Below are 16,188 nucleotides of genomic sequence, written 5' to 3'. Positions count from 1 at the left end.
TCGTTTATATCCATTTAAACAAACAAACTCACAAAAAATAAAAGAGCAAATCCAAAAAACCCTCTTTTTTAACAAGGAAAATGATCTTACAGTTTTACATCTTCCCAACAAGTTGTGACCAGCTGTGGCATACACTATTTTTACAATGAACCGTGTCATCTTTTCATTTGATTTACATTGAACCTTATGGATAACAAAGTTTCTGCTTATTGCAGGAGAGTGGGGAGTAAAAAAAAGCCAGTGACTGCCTAAACAGGCTACCATAAATACAACTCGCTTGACATTCCTGTCCCTGAGATGAACTGATTTGTGGTCTGGATTCAGAAGTGTTTTACTGTTCTTTCTCTGTAGATTCAGCTACGTAGATCAGGCTAATTTTCAACTGGAGGAGCTGAAGAGCTATTATTCTCCCTGAAGGTTATCTCATTTGTTTAAAAACTGGTGGCAAACCACTGACTGCTGTATTTATTTTTTTTTTTTAAGACAACAGCGGTGGGGGAGGAGAGTTATATCTGGAAAACCCCCATGTGCAAAATCCCAAGGTCCCTTCCTGAAATAACAAATAATTTCATAAGTAATAAAATGAACTTCACCACGGTTCTCAGAAACTCTCTCCTCAGCTGTACCAGAGGGATGAGCTCATGAGGTTGCGCTCCATGACATTTCAGAGGGTGTATTTCTTGTCATAATACATTCAGAATATGGTATTTTTTCAGCCTTTACTGCTGTATCAAAGTTGGTTGGCCAACTTTCCCAAGGGGAAGAAAGACAGAAGCAAACTTAGAAACAAAACAACACCTTAGGAAATGTGGGACATGTTGAAATTCAGAAACCTTAGAAGGGTGGAACTAAGTATTCCATATTGTTGGTTAGGTCCTTAGACAAGGTCATTTTCTCAATTCTTCTTCTTTCTAAAGGAATTGACACTTACAGACTCTTCTTGCTGGATATATCACAGAACAGATGTCAGATTAGCTATTATCAGTTAGAAATTGCCTTTTAGGTTGGTTGGGATTTTTGAAATTATTATTACCATTTTTTTAGTGAAGGACTTCATTGCCTGTTGAATGATGATGATGTTACAAGCAGACTTCTGTCTATAGTAATAGGCATGTCATGACTAGGAGGAGTAGCTTTAAGAGGGAAGTGTTGATGTGTTGCTAAAGGTCACAAGGAAGTGCAGGCATCCAGAGAAAACACGGGATGAAATTCATCTTTCTGATTCTTGCTGCTCCTGCAGCATGGCCTCACTGGGAATGGGAAACATTGGATGCACTGGGCATGCATGGTGAGGCCTGTCTTGAGACAAGCACATTTTCCTGAATATTAAACTGTACATCCCAGTTCCCTCTCTGACACCCAGCTGCACTCCTTTCAGGGTAGGAAGGCAAACACTTTGGAAAATGCAGTTGCCTTGAGCATTTAAATGGGAGCTCCTCTAATTTGGACAGCTGGACTATCATGTATGCCATTATGTTTAAAATTTGTGGTTGCAAAAGAATTAAGAAGGGAAAAAAAAGGAGAGATTAGTTCAGATTAATAAAATATAGAGCAAGCTGCTTCACAATCAGCTCAGACTCTCTATAGGGAATTGCCTCACTGAAAAGGATGTCTTCCAGATTCCTTCCCATTCATCTTCCTTATGAGATAGTTTTTCTCCCCCCAGTGCAAGGATGTGTTTGTGGCTTCTGCCATCTAGAATATCCTCCTCCTGTTTATGGCCTAAATGGCCTTTTTGCCTTGTGACTTAGCACCTGCTTTTATTCATTGTGAAATGATTTTATATGCTTTTTAGTAAATGTGACAGGCAGTGCATTATGCGCTGTCGTGTTTTATTTACTCCCATAAAGCATTATGGAATACAGTTAGAATGTGACATCCAGGACACGGAGTAGTGCTGCACTGTGTTGTGTTACAGCATGGGACAGTTCAGTGCCTTGAAAGACACACTGTCTTTTCCTTTGCCTATGCCTTTTATTAAGTGGGTTTTATCCCAACTTTTCCCTTGGTGAATGTGTGATTTCCATGAGCTCCCCCAGTGTATCTGATGAGGACAATACTTGCCTGCCTGGAAAGGTCTTATTTTAGTCTCATAGCTTTGTTGATACAAAAGGTATGAGAGTTGCTCACATCTCCTCAGGCTGTTTCCCAGATGCTTGATGATTCATGAGGAGCCAACCTCCTGGGAGCAACTCTGTGTTGACTGTGTTCTATCTGTGAAATCCTAATGAAAATCACCTTAGAAAATTCTGTGGTGTTTGATTACAGTGCTGGCTACGCCACTTCAGGTTGTAATTTAGTGCATGGTGAGGAGGGTGAGAGGGAATCAGGCTGTTTCAGAGCTCCTGAAGAGTCTGCTCCAGCATCACATGAGGGCTCTGAATAGCTTTAGATTTCATCCCATGTGGGCTATAGAAACAGTATTTATGGCCATTCTTATCAAACATACTTTATTCCATTATGGAGAGGGCTTTTCCTCAGAGTGGAATATTTGAATATCCCTTGTTTTACTACAGTGAGAATTTTCTCCCCATGCTTCTCTGCAGCCTTTCCTCTACAATGACTTTATAATTGCCGTATTTACCATGGTGGAAATAACAAGTCACTGTGCTTTGATTTATAAACTTCATAACACGTGCCGCTCTATTGCTTCATGTACCTGTACAACTTGGATACTGCAGAGCTGTGCCAGCCGTGACATTTCAGCACTGGTCTTGGTCAGGTGTGACTGCCTTGCAGGCAGGGCACTGCAGTCTGCACGATTCAGAGTTTAATTTAAATGAAAAGCTGTGACAGACCCTCTTCTTGACGTACAAGAGAGAAAATAGTGCTCATTCTCAGTTGGTGTGCCGTGTGCACAGATGTTTTGTTTGGGGGTATGTGTATGAGCACATTTCAGAGATACTGTCCCCAGAACTCTTAATTTCAGCAGCCGACAACACGAGAGTAAAGCCTGTGCTAGGACTGCCCAGGAAAAGGGAACCTTTCCCTCAGAATCACGAACCAGATTGAACCAAGCAGTGAAGTGCATGGTGACAGAGGGAAAATGACAGTACTTTGCTGTTCAAGAAAGAAGAGTAATGGACTGTCAGGCACAGGATGAGTTTTGCCATGTTTTACTGCTGTAACTTTTGTTCCAACTTAGGGAATGGTTGTTTTTAACTAGATTTGTTATCATCAAATCTGGTTTATTTTTATCCCTTTTCTTGGACGTTTTGGATAAAGTCCTGTGAAATAGTGTCCTCTTAGCGTACTGGGTGTTTTCAGAGTTCAGAGGTCCTCAGGATTTCAGTAAGAGCTCAGTAGTGTTGGCTGGACATTTTGTTTCATTCCAGATCAGGGGAAAAAAACCCCACAGATGTCTTTTTTGTCCTTTTTTAGAGTAAAAGCAAATACAAAACAGACTTCAGCATAGATGTCCCTGATGAAAATCGCAACAAAACTAATAGGTGGGTGGTCTTTATTTTTACCAAATTGGCACTTTTCCAAAGCAAATTGTTTGGTTAAAGCAGAACGAAACAAAACTGACTAGTTCTGCACTTTTTGAACTAGGGCTGTGTTTGCTTAGAAAGGGTGGCTTACAGTGTGAAAGAATCTTAGAAAGATACCACAGTTAGGTCTATGGAGATAGTTTTATAAGAAACATAGACTTTTTTCTTCTGAGTTTCAGGTTGTTTGGAAGCTAGAATTACTGTGCTGTCAGAAGAGTACAATGAATGGTTAGACAACCGTGCTTTGTTTACAGTTGCATGCAGGGAGGTATTTACAGCCAGGAACCAGTGAAAAGCAACCTAAAAAATAGATGTACTAATCAAGAAGTTTTTACTGTTTGTCTGGATTCTTCTTTTCAATGAACATTTATAAAACAAGTATATTTATTTCATATAAAGAACTTAGAAAAATTCAGTCACACATTAGATTTTATTTTAAAAGTGAAGACTTAGATTAGTGTGTGTGACAGATGGCTGCGGCTCGTTGCTTTGGTTTTGTATTTCCAGCATTCACAGAGTGGCCTGGTGGAGATACTTTCCCCCATTTGTTCTTCCTCAGTAGCCAGATTCAGGAGAAGGAACCAGTTTTCTATTTCTGTTGCTTGCAGTGGAACTGGAGGTTGATGTGGCATTCAGCAGTGTGGAATGATGTTCAGTTTAGGATAAAGACACCAGAGTCTGTGTGTTTACATGAAAACACATGTCCAAATTCATGTAGATCCCCATACATCATGTGAGGATGGACCGCAGGTAGCTGACCTACAGGTGGAGGCTCAGAGATGCATGTCTTGACTGGGAACTGAAATGTGCTGTCATCTGAATGTTGCCTTGGAGCCTTCTGATCCTCAAAATTTCCCCATACTAAAGTTGTCAATGCACAGAAGAATGGTTGCTTGCAGTTTTTTGATGCAAAATGACCCAAATTCCAGTATCAGAAACAGCTGGGCAGTGCAAGTGCATCGTGCAACTGAGAAGACATTTTGGCGTTTAGAGATCTGGATCTTGACACAGTTCCTGTAATCCTTGGAGCCATGGATTTACAGCAGCGGAGGATTTACCTTGGTAAAAGTAAACTTTAGGAACAATTGAAGATCTGTTCACCAAAAATTGTGGAATTTTAATTAAGTGAAGGCTTGACTATTTGTCTTGAAGTTACTGAGTAAGATGGTTGATGGGATAGGATCTGGCCTCATTTACATTGGTATAAGCATGGAGTAGCTGTTTGAGTAAACAGACCATAGGCAGAAAATGGTTCAAACCATATAAATAAAAACATGATTTTAAAATCATACACGTTTCTGGGAGGAAATACTTAAGCACAGTAAAGAAATATAAATTCACCCATACTCACTTTCCTGCAGTCCTTCATTGCTGCTTTTGTTCAGAGGGCATTGCTCCCTAGAGCACAAAATTTGGGAAGCAGGACTATTTACATTTTTCATTTCAGTCTTTCTTCCTTCATTGTTCTCAAGCTTTTATTAAAGTTTAATTCTGTTTTAAAACCAAAGTGGTGAGAATGAACTTACATAATCAATATAAATGTAAAAAAATAATTGTACATTTCTTGTAAAATAAAGAGTCTATATACTTGAGTTCTGTTGTTCTTACTGTTTAATAGGGGATTGAATAAAGAGAAAATACAGTATACTTCCCATTTAATAATAACTGCTCCTAGACCCAACATTTTATAGACTTGAAATGCTAATAATAATTGTGCTGTGTTATAAACTGTTGTGTTTTTTGCCTTCCTGTAACTGGAACAACATACTAATTTCTACAAGTTGTGACTACTAACAGAGAGCAATCACCTCACAGACTTGTACCGAAAGGAGGAGACCATCAGCGTGGCAGGGAACGGCTGCATCCACAGTCCTCGCTTCCCCAGCAGCTACCCCAGGAACCTCCTGCTCACGTGGCGCCTCCACTCCCCAGAGAGCACCAGGATCCAGCTGGCTTTTGATAATCAGTTTGGGCTGGAGGAACCCGAAAATGAGATCTGCAGGTGAGTGCCAAGTGAAAGTTTGCAAAGCACTTCCTAAGGACCACCTTTGAGCTCACTGGCATGAGGCTGCAAAGCAAAATCAGGGCATCTCTGGATGGGTCTAGGATGTCCTTGCAAGGAGGACAGACCTTTAAGGGGCCCTCCCAGCTGAAATTGGACTTTGAGTTCATAAATAAACTGAGCTGTCCTGGACCCAAAGCAGTTTTGTCAGATTTTAGTCCTTCTGTAACATTTTAAGCACAAGGTACTTGTATGCTCAAATCCAGCTATCTAACAACATAGGTGCTACTTATATAGGATTTTGTCCTCTATCACCTCTACCACATTTCAGCCAGGCAAGAAACGTCTTTTTCAGTAGGTGAAGGGCTCTAATTTGAGTGAGTAGGTAAGCATTTATATTGGGATGTGAGGGACACATAAAAATGTATTGAAAAACAGAATTATGTTCAAATTACTTGCTTATCTTTATTTTTACTCTTCACTGGTACAATTCCTTTTAAAAATTTCAAATGTAGGTCGACAAATATCAGTGTACTGATGCATGCTAATGTGTCTGTAAATCTGTTAAAGCCTGCTCTACCATATCCCGTGGCTTTGGTTCCCCTTTTAAGCAGAAGTGACCTTAAGCTCAGCTAATCTGGTTGATTAACCTAGGTGGATAAACTGTTTTGCATTAGTAAAGTACAGAGGTGAATCTTGCGAGCATTCACTAAAACAGTATAAATCCATGTGTTTATATTTCTTTTATCCAGCTTTCTTTTCTGTGGGAGAAAACAGGCTCAGGATTCCCATGCCCTCCAAAAGGCAGATTGCTGTGATGCTGCTTACTTGAAATGCTCAAGTCTCAGCCTCCAACTCTGCATGATTGTGTTGTTACTTACACCTTATCTATGCACAGAACTTGGTTGTTAGTGTTTCTGCACACCCAGCCTCTTCTTATCTTATCTTTGTCAATTAATTTGTGTTTGTAGGGCTTGGCATCTCTGCAGGCATTTTACAGGATGGATTTTTTTCCTTATTTTTCTTTGTTAAATTTTCTGCATTACTGATAGAGGGAACCGTTCCCGCAGGTTTGTTTTCCATGTAGCAATAAAAGAATGCAGCCTAAAATTGGCTCTCCTTCCCTGCTCCTTGGCAGGTCTGCTCTGGTGATGTTGGTCCAAGATCAGCAGCAGAGTCAGTAACAACAGTAACCTCCCAGTACCCCAAACAATTTCCCAGATTCAGAGCCTAATGCACACAGAAGCAGCCTGTTAATATTTACGTAGTGGATAAACTGTGGCTGACCTTAAAGCATTGCAACTTTGAAACAGAGGGCTAATTTACTGCGGAAAAAAAGATGAAGTATGGTCTGTCAAAAGCCATCAAATGTAGTGGCACAGTGAGGGAAAGTCAAGCTGTTACTGGCATTATGTGCTTGGAGAGCATCTTGGAAGACAGTCTGCTTGCTTTTTCCAGAGCAGCTAATTTAGAATGCAGAGAAAATCAAAGACCTTCCATCATCCATAGTGCTGGAGAAATATCACATCCTTTTCTGCAGTAAAACTTACCCTAGAGTTTCTGGAAGACCTTTGTTTGGGTAGTATTACTTCCAGAGTGAGGAATTTTTTGGTCAGACAGACTGTGATGGCTTTAAGTCTTTTAAATACTGTATGCAGTTGGATGTTTTGCTAATGCTCAATATATTTTTCAAAACTCGATCCCTTCTGCAGCTTCAGTCCCTGACAATCCCTGCAGTGCTGCTTTAGAGAGGCAGCCAGGGCTGTTTTAATTGAAATGAATGCCGAGAGCTAAGCATGTGCTTGAAGGCATACTGGACAAGTAATTCAGGACCTCTGCACCTTACCTTGCTTTTGTGTTTGCTTTTGACCTTAAGCTTTTTTCTCCACAAACTTCCTAGTGTTTTCTTTCAATTTTTTATTAATACTAATTATTGTAATTTGCATACTATTAAGACTGACCTGATTGAAATTCATTCAGGCTGAGGAATGAAAAGGTATATTTTAGCAGAGCTATATTTCTTCAGAGCTTCTGAAGAAGGAGAGGAAATATTCAAGGTCTTACAGAATGTTCAAGAAGTGCTGTTAGCATTTCCACAGGCACTTGATAAGAAATGATTCTGAAAAGCAATTAAATTACCCAGCCTCTGAGGCTCCTTGGATGCACAGAAGCAACTGAGAATACGCCTACTTCCATGATCGTTGCAGCAAAGCCTCTGCTGTGGAAAGCAGATATAATCCTTGAAAGTCCGTGGATTTTCTCTGTTTTTTCTGCTTAATCTGGCTTCTGGCCTCCAAAAATGGGGAGGCCAGGCAGGACAGCTTTCACCAAAGCTTACAAGGTTATCTGCTGCTGAGCACCACACCCCCTTGTGTTGGAATAGGCATTCACAATTCCGTGCTTACCAGGGGGCCAGGGTGGATCCTTGGGAGCTCTGCTGGGTACCACATCCATCGCCAGCAGGGAGTGGGAGATTGAGACAAGTTCATTTCTACCTGGAACTAAATTTTGGTGTGCTTCAAAAAAAGAATATTTCAGCAGAGTTTGGGCAGATTTAAGTGGTCATAGTGGATCTATTATTTTCTGTTCTGTGCAATTTGGCGTTGGTGAATATAAAAGCAGCAGAGCTGATATTCTCAAACCACATAGTACTTGTGGTTTTTATCTCTTGGGCTCTCAGCAGAAAAAGGAAAGCAGGTCTGTTATTTACAGAGCTATTCAGCTGCCACAATTGGGCAGGGAGGAGGGTGCTTGGCTCACAGACTTGGGGGTGGGAAGCAGTGCATTGCTAGCAAGAATCACTCAACAGTCCTGAACTCCTTTGGAGGGAGCAGATGCTTTGATAATAGAAAACATTCCTGGTAAAGACCTCCAGGGTTTTAAAGCTTAGCTGTACTGTGAGGATGGCACTCAAGCTGCCCCTCTTGTCATCACCTCTGCCTCTCTGGCAGCAATGTGTGGGGCCTAATTCTGCCTCCAAAGATATTGACAGATATTTTGTCATAGATTTAGTAAAAGCAGAACTTCATTCTCTGTCCCCTTTATTCTCCAGCTCAATAACTATACTCATTTATGTATTTATTTATTTATATTCATTTATACCCAAGCAGGCAAATGCACAGACTGGAGCAGTGAGTGCTGCCACTGTGTCCCTTCATCCCTGGGGTTTGGTGCCTTCTGCTCCTGGCAGTGCCCTCTTTGGGCTCAGGAACCACTGCTGTGGCAGGGGTGCCTGGCCAAGATGTGACTTTTCACAGAACAAGATGTGCTGTTGCATTTTCCCTGGTGACAGCATGCAGATGTCCCCCCACTGCAGCACACAGAGCGGCAGCATGCTTTCCTGCTTGAAAGCTAGACATAAATCTTTCCAAACCAGCTGCAGGAGCAATGTGCCACCTACAAGGGAGGGCCTAAAAAGCACCTTTCGGTATCATGCACTGCCCTGTGTCCCTCCTGCACCTCCCTTTGCTCCTGGCACAGTGGCTGCCCCTCTCTAGCCCTCTGACCAACAGAGCAGACTCCTGTGGCTGCTGCTGCTGCAGGGAGTTGGGTGACCACCACAAAGTGCACAAGTGCTTGCAGCTGCTCAGGTTGGGCAGCTTGCCTTAAATAATATTTTATCAGGTCGCTAAATTATTTACCCACCACATGAAACGCAATGTGTATGCTTACTGTATACTAAGCACATGCAAGTGCCTCTTATTGCTGTTTTAACGTGGTAGCAAATACTGTCATGTTCCAGGAGCACAGAAATCAGTCATTTGAGCACTCAGGCAGTAGCTTGCATCTTAGTGTATTTGTACACTGAGCACAGACTTGTCCACCATTTGTAATATTTAGTCAGATGTTTTGGAGTGGAGAACAGGGGACAGATGTCTTTGTGTCTCCAGCTGTGCTCCTGTCAATTTGCAAGCACCTTCTGTAACCAGACTCGGCAGAAACTAATTCTTCATACTCTTTTTCAGGTATGACTTTGTGGAAGTGGAAGATGTGTCAGAGACCAGCACAGTTATTCGAGGGCGGTGGTGTGGACACAAGGAAGTGCCTCCAAGAATAACATCAAGGACAAATCACATAAAGATAACCTTCAAATCTGATGACTACTTTGTGGCTAAACCTGGATTCAAGATATGTTACTCTCTAGTGGTAAGTCTCCTAGGGGTAACAGGGGTAAGAGACAGCTTGCAGTGTAAAAGACCGTCAGTTCTTGAAGACTAGATAGTGTAGCTACATGTGGGATCAAAACACTAAATGACTGAAAGTAATTTTATTCCAGCAACTGCATTAATGCAGATCAAAGTATTTTTGAGATTGTGTCATTAAATATAAAATAAAGTCAAGTTCAGTTCAAGATTTACTCTAATTACATGTTTCAGAAGCACTAGCACTTTCTACACTAAATCTGCACTGCCACTGCCTTGAGAGATGCTGCAGAAATAGCAAAGAAATGGCTGCTCTGTGAACCCCTTTTTCATGTTCATTCGAGGTCAAATAAAAATACCTTGAGGGGTTATGGCTGTGATTCTCAGATAAAGAGTAGTTTATCATGTATTCAATGAAAGTCTGCATGCAAGACAGTGTGCTAAGGCTCAGACTGTATTTTTAATCAGATATCAATGTACCTCTGTGTATGCAGAAGTATGAGTAGTGTATCATGTACTGTTTCAATGAGATTAAAATCTCTTTTTTTTTTTTTGTTTTTATTTTGGTTTTGTTTTAGGGAGCAGGAATGATCAGTACACTTAGGTAGATTTTGATACAAATATGTATTCCTTTGTATTGCCCTGATTAATAATATAATGCTTTTGGTGCAGTGTAGCTCGAAAGAGGCAGATTTTGCAAACACTCAGGAAATGGTAAGCAATAATTTATTATACTGTCATCATTATATTTTCCTATCCATCACACTTCTTATTCCCTTTTTATTCAATCCACTGTCCTTTAACAAGAATAAGAAAGCCTGGAATAGCAATAACGTTGTAACAGGAAAGATTCATTGTTTGAGTCATTTCACTTCCACCTCTTGGCTTTGCATGCATGTATGCCTGTGTATGCTAAAAAGAGTCCATAAACAGCACATTGTCAAGACAGAGCAAAGCTATAAAGATTTTGCTCCCTTGCATTTAAATTGTTAGGCTTCTAGTGGAGTAAGGCATTAAATTGTAAGTACATCCTGAGCTCTAATTTGAAGATAATCTACTAAAACTCAAATTCAGGCAGAACAGTCTATGAAAGACCACTGGGCATAAAAATGAGAGTGAAGCAGCCTTTCTTTATACTGTTTGTATTTCAGCACAGCCACAGAAACTGTGCTGCGTTTAGCAAGTTTTATTCCAGAGAGTATACAGATAGTCTGATAGTATTAGGCTTTCCAAAAGTGAATGTTATCACTCATAAGACACAGGACTCTCTGCACTAGAAAGCTCAGAAAAGGCTACTGTATTTATCTAATTTCAAAACTAGGGAGTAAACTGAGAATTTGCAATCTAGCAAATCTATTTACAAGAATAATCTCTAAGTGCACCCTCTGAATGAAGCACTGCCTTATTTCAGAGAAGAGCCCTGGTGATTGGTGGTATTTGTGAGATGGGGGCTGATTTTCAGTTAGCTGCTCTTCAGATTCCAAGCCATGCAACCTAAAAGTGCAGGATTAATTCTGAGCAGAGTCAGCCCTTATTCCATAGTATTCCATAGTCCCCACAGTGCCTGGAGTGCAGTTCAGAGATATGCTGAGCACTGCTGACCCCTGAAGGTTGGACTCGCTGTGTGTTTCTAGTTGGTAAACCAGGGAGCATTAATGAAGCATGCAAAAGCATATGGTATTTTCTATGAGATTAAATTAAGGAGCTTTACATTGCCTTTTTTCCTTCCCTTCGTAACCTTCTCCAACAAAGGGCTACTTCTGGGGCCTTTCTTGGAACATGGTGCACAAGATATGCACAAATCTCTTAATTCCCTTGCTTTTTCTTGTATTTGGAGTTTGGTTGTATGTGGCAGTTGTTTATTTGTATACCAGACTCTGATAATTTTCCAGAGAAAATAAGTGATTTGGAATTTATTGATCAGCTCCATCTTCTGTGCATCATGCCAGAATGACTGGGTAAATTTCTCACAGTTACTCATGCAGCCAAGCAGCCTTGCAGCCCGACTCTTTGGCCTCTCATTAATAAATCTTCAAGGAAGTCAGTGAAGGTCACTACATTTGATGCAGATCAAGCTTTTACTTAGGTCAGCACTCTACATGAGGCACAAATAAGGCACCAGAGAGCTTAGCAGAAACATCCTTCACTATCTTTGTATACTTGTGTTTTTCTGTTAACTGCATATTTCAGTACTATTTAGAGAAACTAAAGGGGATTATTTTTCTGGAGAAGACATAAATTAGACTTGCATCACTTGTATCCATTTGCCTTTGTGAAGGCAATAGGAAGTAAACACCCCATGTAGGATGAAAGGTCTCACTGGGATTAGAACTTGGACTGATTCTGGAAAATTAGACCAAAAAGATACAAGGATGATCTTTAACAGTATAAGGTTGAAAAGTATATGGATACGTGTAATTATTTAACTGTCCCAATATAAGAGAGTGACAGGGGAGAAAAATCTGTATAATAAAGTCTGACCATCTAATTACAGCATTTAGGAACTTTTGCTTGTCAAGGCTGTCTCCCCTGTCTCCCTCCACCTTCTTCCTCCTCTTCCCTCATCTTCTGTGTTTTGGCACCTCTGCCTCTGCTCTCCCCTCTGTGGATCTGAGGGACTCAGAGGGCTGGAAGGGGAGCAGTGATGGGGGTCTTGAAGGCACAGGACAGGTTCAGTATGCTGCTGCCTGTCCCAGATCTGCTCTTCCCTCACCAAGTTATAGCATTCCCTGGAGTGGGAGCTCCTGGGTGGACCTGACTCCAGGAGTCAGGAGTTGTGTGTGTCCCACTTCCCACTGCTGAAGTCAAATTGCCTAAGAGTCAAAAGTGTCCTAACCTCTCTGGAAAAAGTCCCTCCTCCTGTGTGCTGTTTGCAGGAGGAGGTAGGTGTGCAAAGCTGTTCTCTACACTCGACGCTTCACGTTCAAAGCCCCAGGTTTGTTGGCTTGGTCTGGGTATCCACACGGAGAATTGTTTCCCTTGAACCTCTTTAAAAATCGCCCTTTTCTTTAAGGCTCACAGATCTAGAGCAGAAATAGTCTGGAGCAAGACCTAGACAGCTGTTAGGCATGAGCCTCATGTGATTGCAGATATTTTTTGAAACTCCTCCCTACCGTTATCACCTAGAGCCTTAATATTTTTTAATCCTTTTCTTGAATTGCCTTAGAAATATTAAATTGTATTATAGAAGGAACTGAGGTATTCTAGGGTGGTGGGTTTTTTGTTTGTTTGTGGGGTCTGGGTTTTTTTTGTTGTCACACATAATCATTCACAACAAACAGCGTAGAAATCTATGAAACAGAGGAGGATAAATTTATATTATCCCCTTTTTCCTTCTGAAGTTCTTTCAATGTCATAATTCTGGAAAGGGATGTTAGCAAGATTCAATCCCATGTTTTACAACTTCATTTGCATGGGCATTTTGTGTAATAGTCTAGGAACTCATTCAGGAACATGTTTCAACAATAAAGGTGAATGGAATTAAAATTCCCAACTGTGCATCTAATTTCATTTTAATGAGACAGCTAGAAAATGTTGGATTCCATTTGCTAATTAGAAACATTATTTTAAGTTTATTGTAAAAGGCACATATTTGTTATACATTTATAGCAATAAATTCCTATTGCTGTACTAATTGCTTGATTAATCCTAAATGAAATCCATACTTTGGAATTTTGACTAAAATCATTATTGGAAACAAAGACTACCAAAAAACCTAGGAACATATGTATATGTACTTGTACAAACATGCATGTCTATAAAGGTGTAAGGATACATGTACATCTTTTTTACATACATACACATGTCGTATTAAACAGGAGCACATAAGAGCATTTGTCCCAAGATAAGCTTATGCATCAAAATATCAAGGTGTTAAATTGTAAGTAGTTTTGGTTTGTTTAAAAATCAAGTGTTTTGGATAAGGGAGCCATAAAAAATTAATGGAATGGAGGAGGGAGGAACTTTGAGTTTGGATCCATATGTGAAATTTTACAGGGAATAACTTTCTGCTAAACTCTCTGTATATAGGTCACCACACCTATGATTGAAAAGAGAGCATAGTCACGAACAGGGCTAAGACACCACAATAAAATTTACTTTCCCATGCAAAGAATATTGACCAGTCAAAGTCTGCTCAAATTCTAGGCTTAAACTGTTTAATACTTGCCTGTTAAGCTCCGAAGAAAACAAACAAAATTGGAAGAGCAATCAGAAAATGAAAATGCGAAAAATAAGAAGCTGATCCTGAACTTGTATTCATTGCTATCACTCTGAATTAAGTGACTGGTTCCCTGTGTTACTTGTCTGCACAAGTAGTGCAGCAGCAGGCTTAAGGGTTTTTTTAAATAAGTCAATAAATAAATGCCCTTAAGAGTTAACACAATCATAAAAAGACTCACCAGTGGGAATACAGATCCATAAAGATCATAAGGAATGATTAATTCTAAACTGAAGCCAGCCTGGATGGTGCAGGAATCTGCTGCTGTACATCTGGTTTAGCTTTTCAGTTGTTTCACTGAATGGACAGATAATTTATTTCTGTATCCGGGACAAAATACTCTGCCTCAAACTCCATGTAATATATCTCATGTGACAACAGGAGTGATAATGGTGCATCTGTACTTTCCCTGCTATTAGATAATCCACAGAAGGAATCCCAGTAAATTGCTGGGAGTACAAAAGAAAGGGCATGAAGTGGCCTGGCATGTCTTGGTTAATAAAGTGATTGAACATGAAATAGATTTCACAATGAAGAAAGAAGAACTTAATTGTGACCTTTTGTCAATTCTTCTGCTACTTTCTCTGATTTCAGTTTTGGTTGCCTGACTTTTTATAAATACAACCCATGTGCAAAACAGTTAACAATCTATATGATGAAACTTCCATTTTCTTAAGTTTTGACAGAAAACTATGTTCTGTGTTTTGCTCAAGGCATACTATCCTCATAAAATTATCTCCCAGAGGCTCATCTTTCAGGAGAGAAGTAATTAAGTCCTAGGTTCTAATTAGATAAGGCTTGCTCAAAATCTTTAACGTTACTTCTCCAACTTCACATAAGCAGGAAATTTAAGAGATTATCTATGCAAAATTAATTTTTTTTTTTTTGGCAGATGTTAAATTTTTTAAACACCAACATAAGATGACAGCATGTTAAAAAGAGATATTACTTCTTGGTGTATCTTGAGACATGGAGTATCTCAGAGTAATTTTATATGGGGAAGAGGAATGCTTTCCATTTAATAAGGGCTCCTGAGTGTCCAGCAATCCTCAACCTGCTGCTTAATTCACAGGACCTAACCTGTCCTTCAGCAAAGTTTGATGAAGAAAGGAAGGTGGCATGGTAGAAAAGCAATGCAGTGTGTTAGGCTGGCAAATTCTAGTTCTCCCAGTGCTCAGAGCAGAACAAAAGATAGTGAAGGATACAAAAATAACAAAAGTGAGAGTCAGCTTGGCAATAAGGAAAGGGTATTCTTGGATTCAGAAGGCATGTCTGGATGGTCAGTTTCACAGGCAGCATTGGCTGCTCCAGGGACAGCCAAAGTTTCTAATTAAAATATTTATGCTGACATTTGCACCAAACCCAAGAGCTTTTTCTGCTTTCAACATCCTGTCACACCTTCCAATACCCTAAACCTTTACTGACTGACTCCCAAGTCTTGTCCGCCCAGTCTGTTTTCCTCCAGGGTGGGAAAACCTGCAGGTTTTCAAGTGTGAGATGCACCAGCTGAAAGCAGCACATGAGTCACAGGCAGCCTGGGGGCTGCAGCCAGAGCAGCCAAACCTGACATGACCCAGCCCTTCACAGTCAGTTGTCCCAGACTGCATTGTCCCCCGGTGTCCCCTAGGCTGTGGTCCCAATGGAGTCCTTCTCTTGGCAGGTCTTCTGAAGGTCTGATGCCCCTTCCATGTTTACTCTTGTCTCAGACACTAAGATTGGTCTCAATCCTTCTGCTACGTGACTCTCTAAATTTTAAACTTCATTGGGAGTCTCCCTATTTTGTGTCTTAATTTTAAGGCATTCAAAATTCAGAGGTTTCAGGGAGAAGAGGAATCACCTGCCAGCTTAGCATTAGAGGATGCTGCAAGTACTAGAGGGAAGGACTGATATAGGATTGTCCAGGAATGGCAATGAAACAGTGGCAGCAGCAAAGACAAAAAAGGACAGTAAAATACAGTCCAAGTTCAGAAATAAAGGTTTTTGTGGGTAAGGCAAACACACATAGTAGAAGAGTCAAGTCCACAGAGAGAGAGAAGGCCGCAGAAACACCAAAATGCCATGGTGGGAAAGGTAGGTGAAGCCCCAGACAAGCAAATATTCTTGAAAACAAAAGGAAAATGTGCAAAACTGAAGGACAGAGAGGCTGTGGCTGACAGTATCAAACTGGTCCATGCACACCATGAAAGAAGGAGCCTTCCCTCCTTATTAGGAAGGTATTCACCTGTCACCTTTTCTTTGCAGTCACATGAATACAGTTTCACTTGGACTCAAGAGGGTGAATGGCAATAGGGAAACATTTTTAACAAGGCAATGAAGAGAAGGAAGGATTTGGGT

At 40.5% G+C, this 16,188-nt stretch overlaps 1 protein-coding gene across 4 annotated transcripts in view; it reads left to right on the top strand.

Moving 5' to 3' along the window:
* PDGFD (platelet derived growth factor D) overlaps positions 1-16,188 on the top strand; it is a 137,724-nt gene that overhangs the window by 73,455 nt on the left and 48,081 nt on the right. The window contains exons 2-4 of one of the 4 annotated variants that reach the window (XM_058824885.1): positions 5,307-5,493; positions 9,459-9,639; positions 10,308-10,349. In XM_058824885.1, coding sequence (XP_058680868.1) covers positions 5,307-5,493; positions 9,459-9,639; positions 10,308-10,349 — 410 coding nt within the window. Of the gene's footprint in view, positions 1-5,288; positions 5,494-9,458; positions 9,640-10,307; positions 10,350-16,188 lie in introns of all 4 variants that reach the window. The other 3 variants (XM_058824884.1, XM_058824888.1, XM_058824886.1) reach the window with 3 other exon arrangements.

The sequence above is a fragment of the Ammospiza caudacuta genome, chromosome 2 (genome assembly GCF_027887145.1).
Source record: "Ammospiza caudacuta isolate bAmmCau1 chromosome 2, bAmmCau1.pri, whole genome shotgun sequence".
In the NCBI taxonomy this organism is placed as follows: Eukaryota; Metazoa; Chordata; class Aves; order Passeriformes; family Passerellidae; genus Ammospiza; species Ammospiza caudacuta.
The sequence above is the reverse complement of the archived record's forward strand: the minus strand, read 5'-3'. Positions and strand labels throughout refer to the sequence as shown.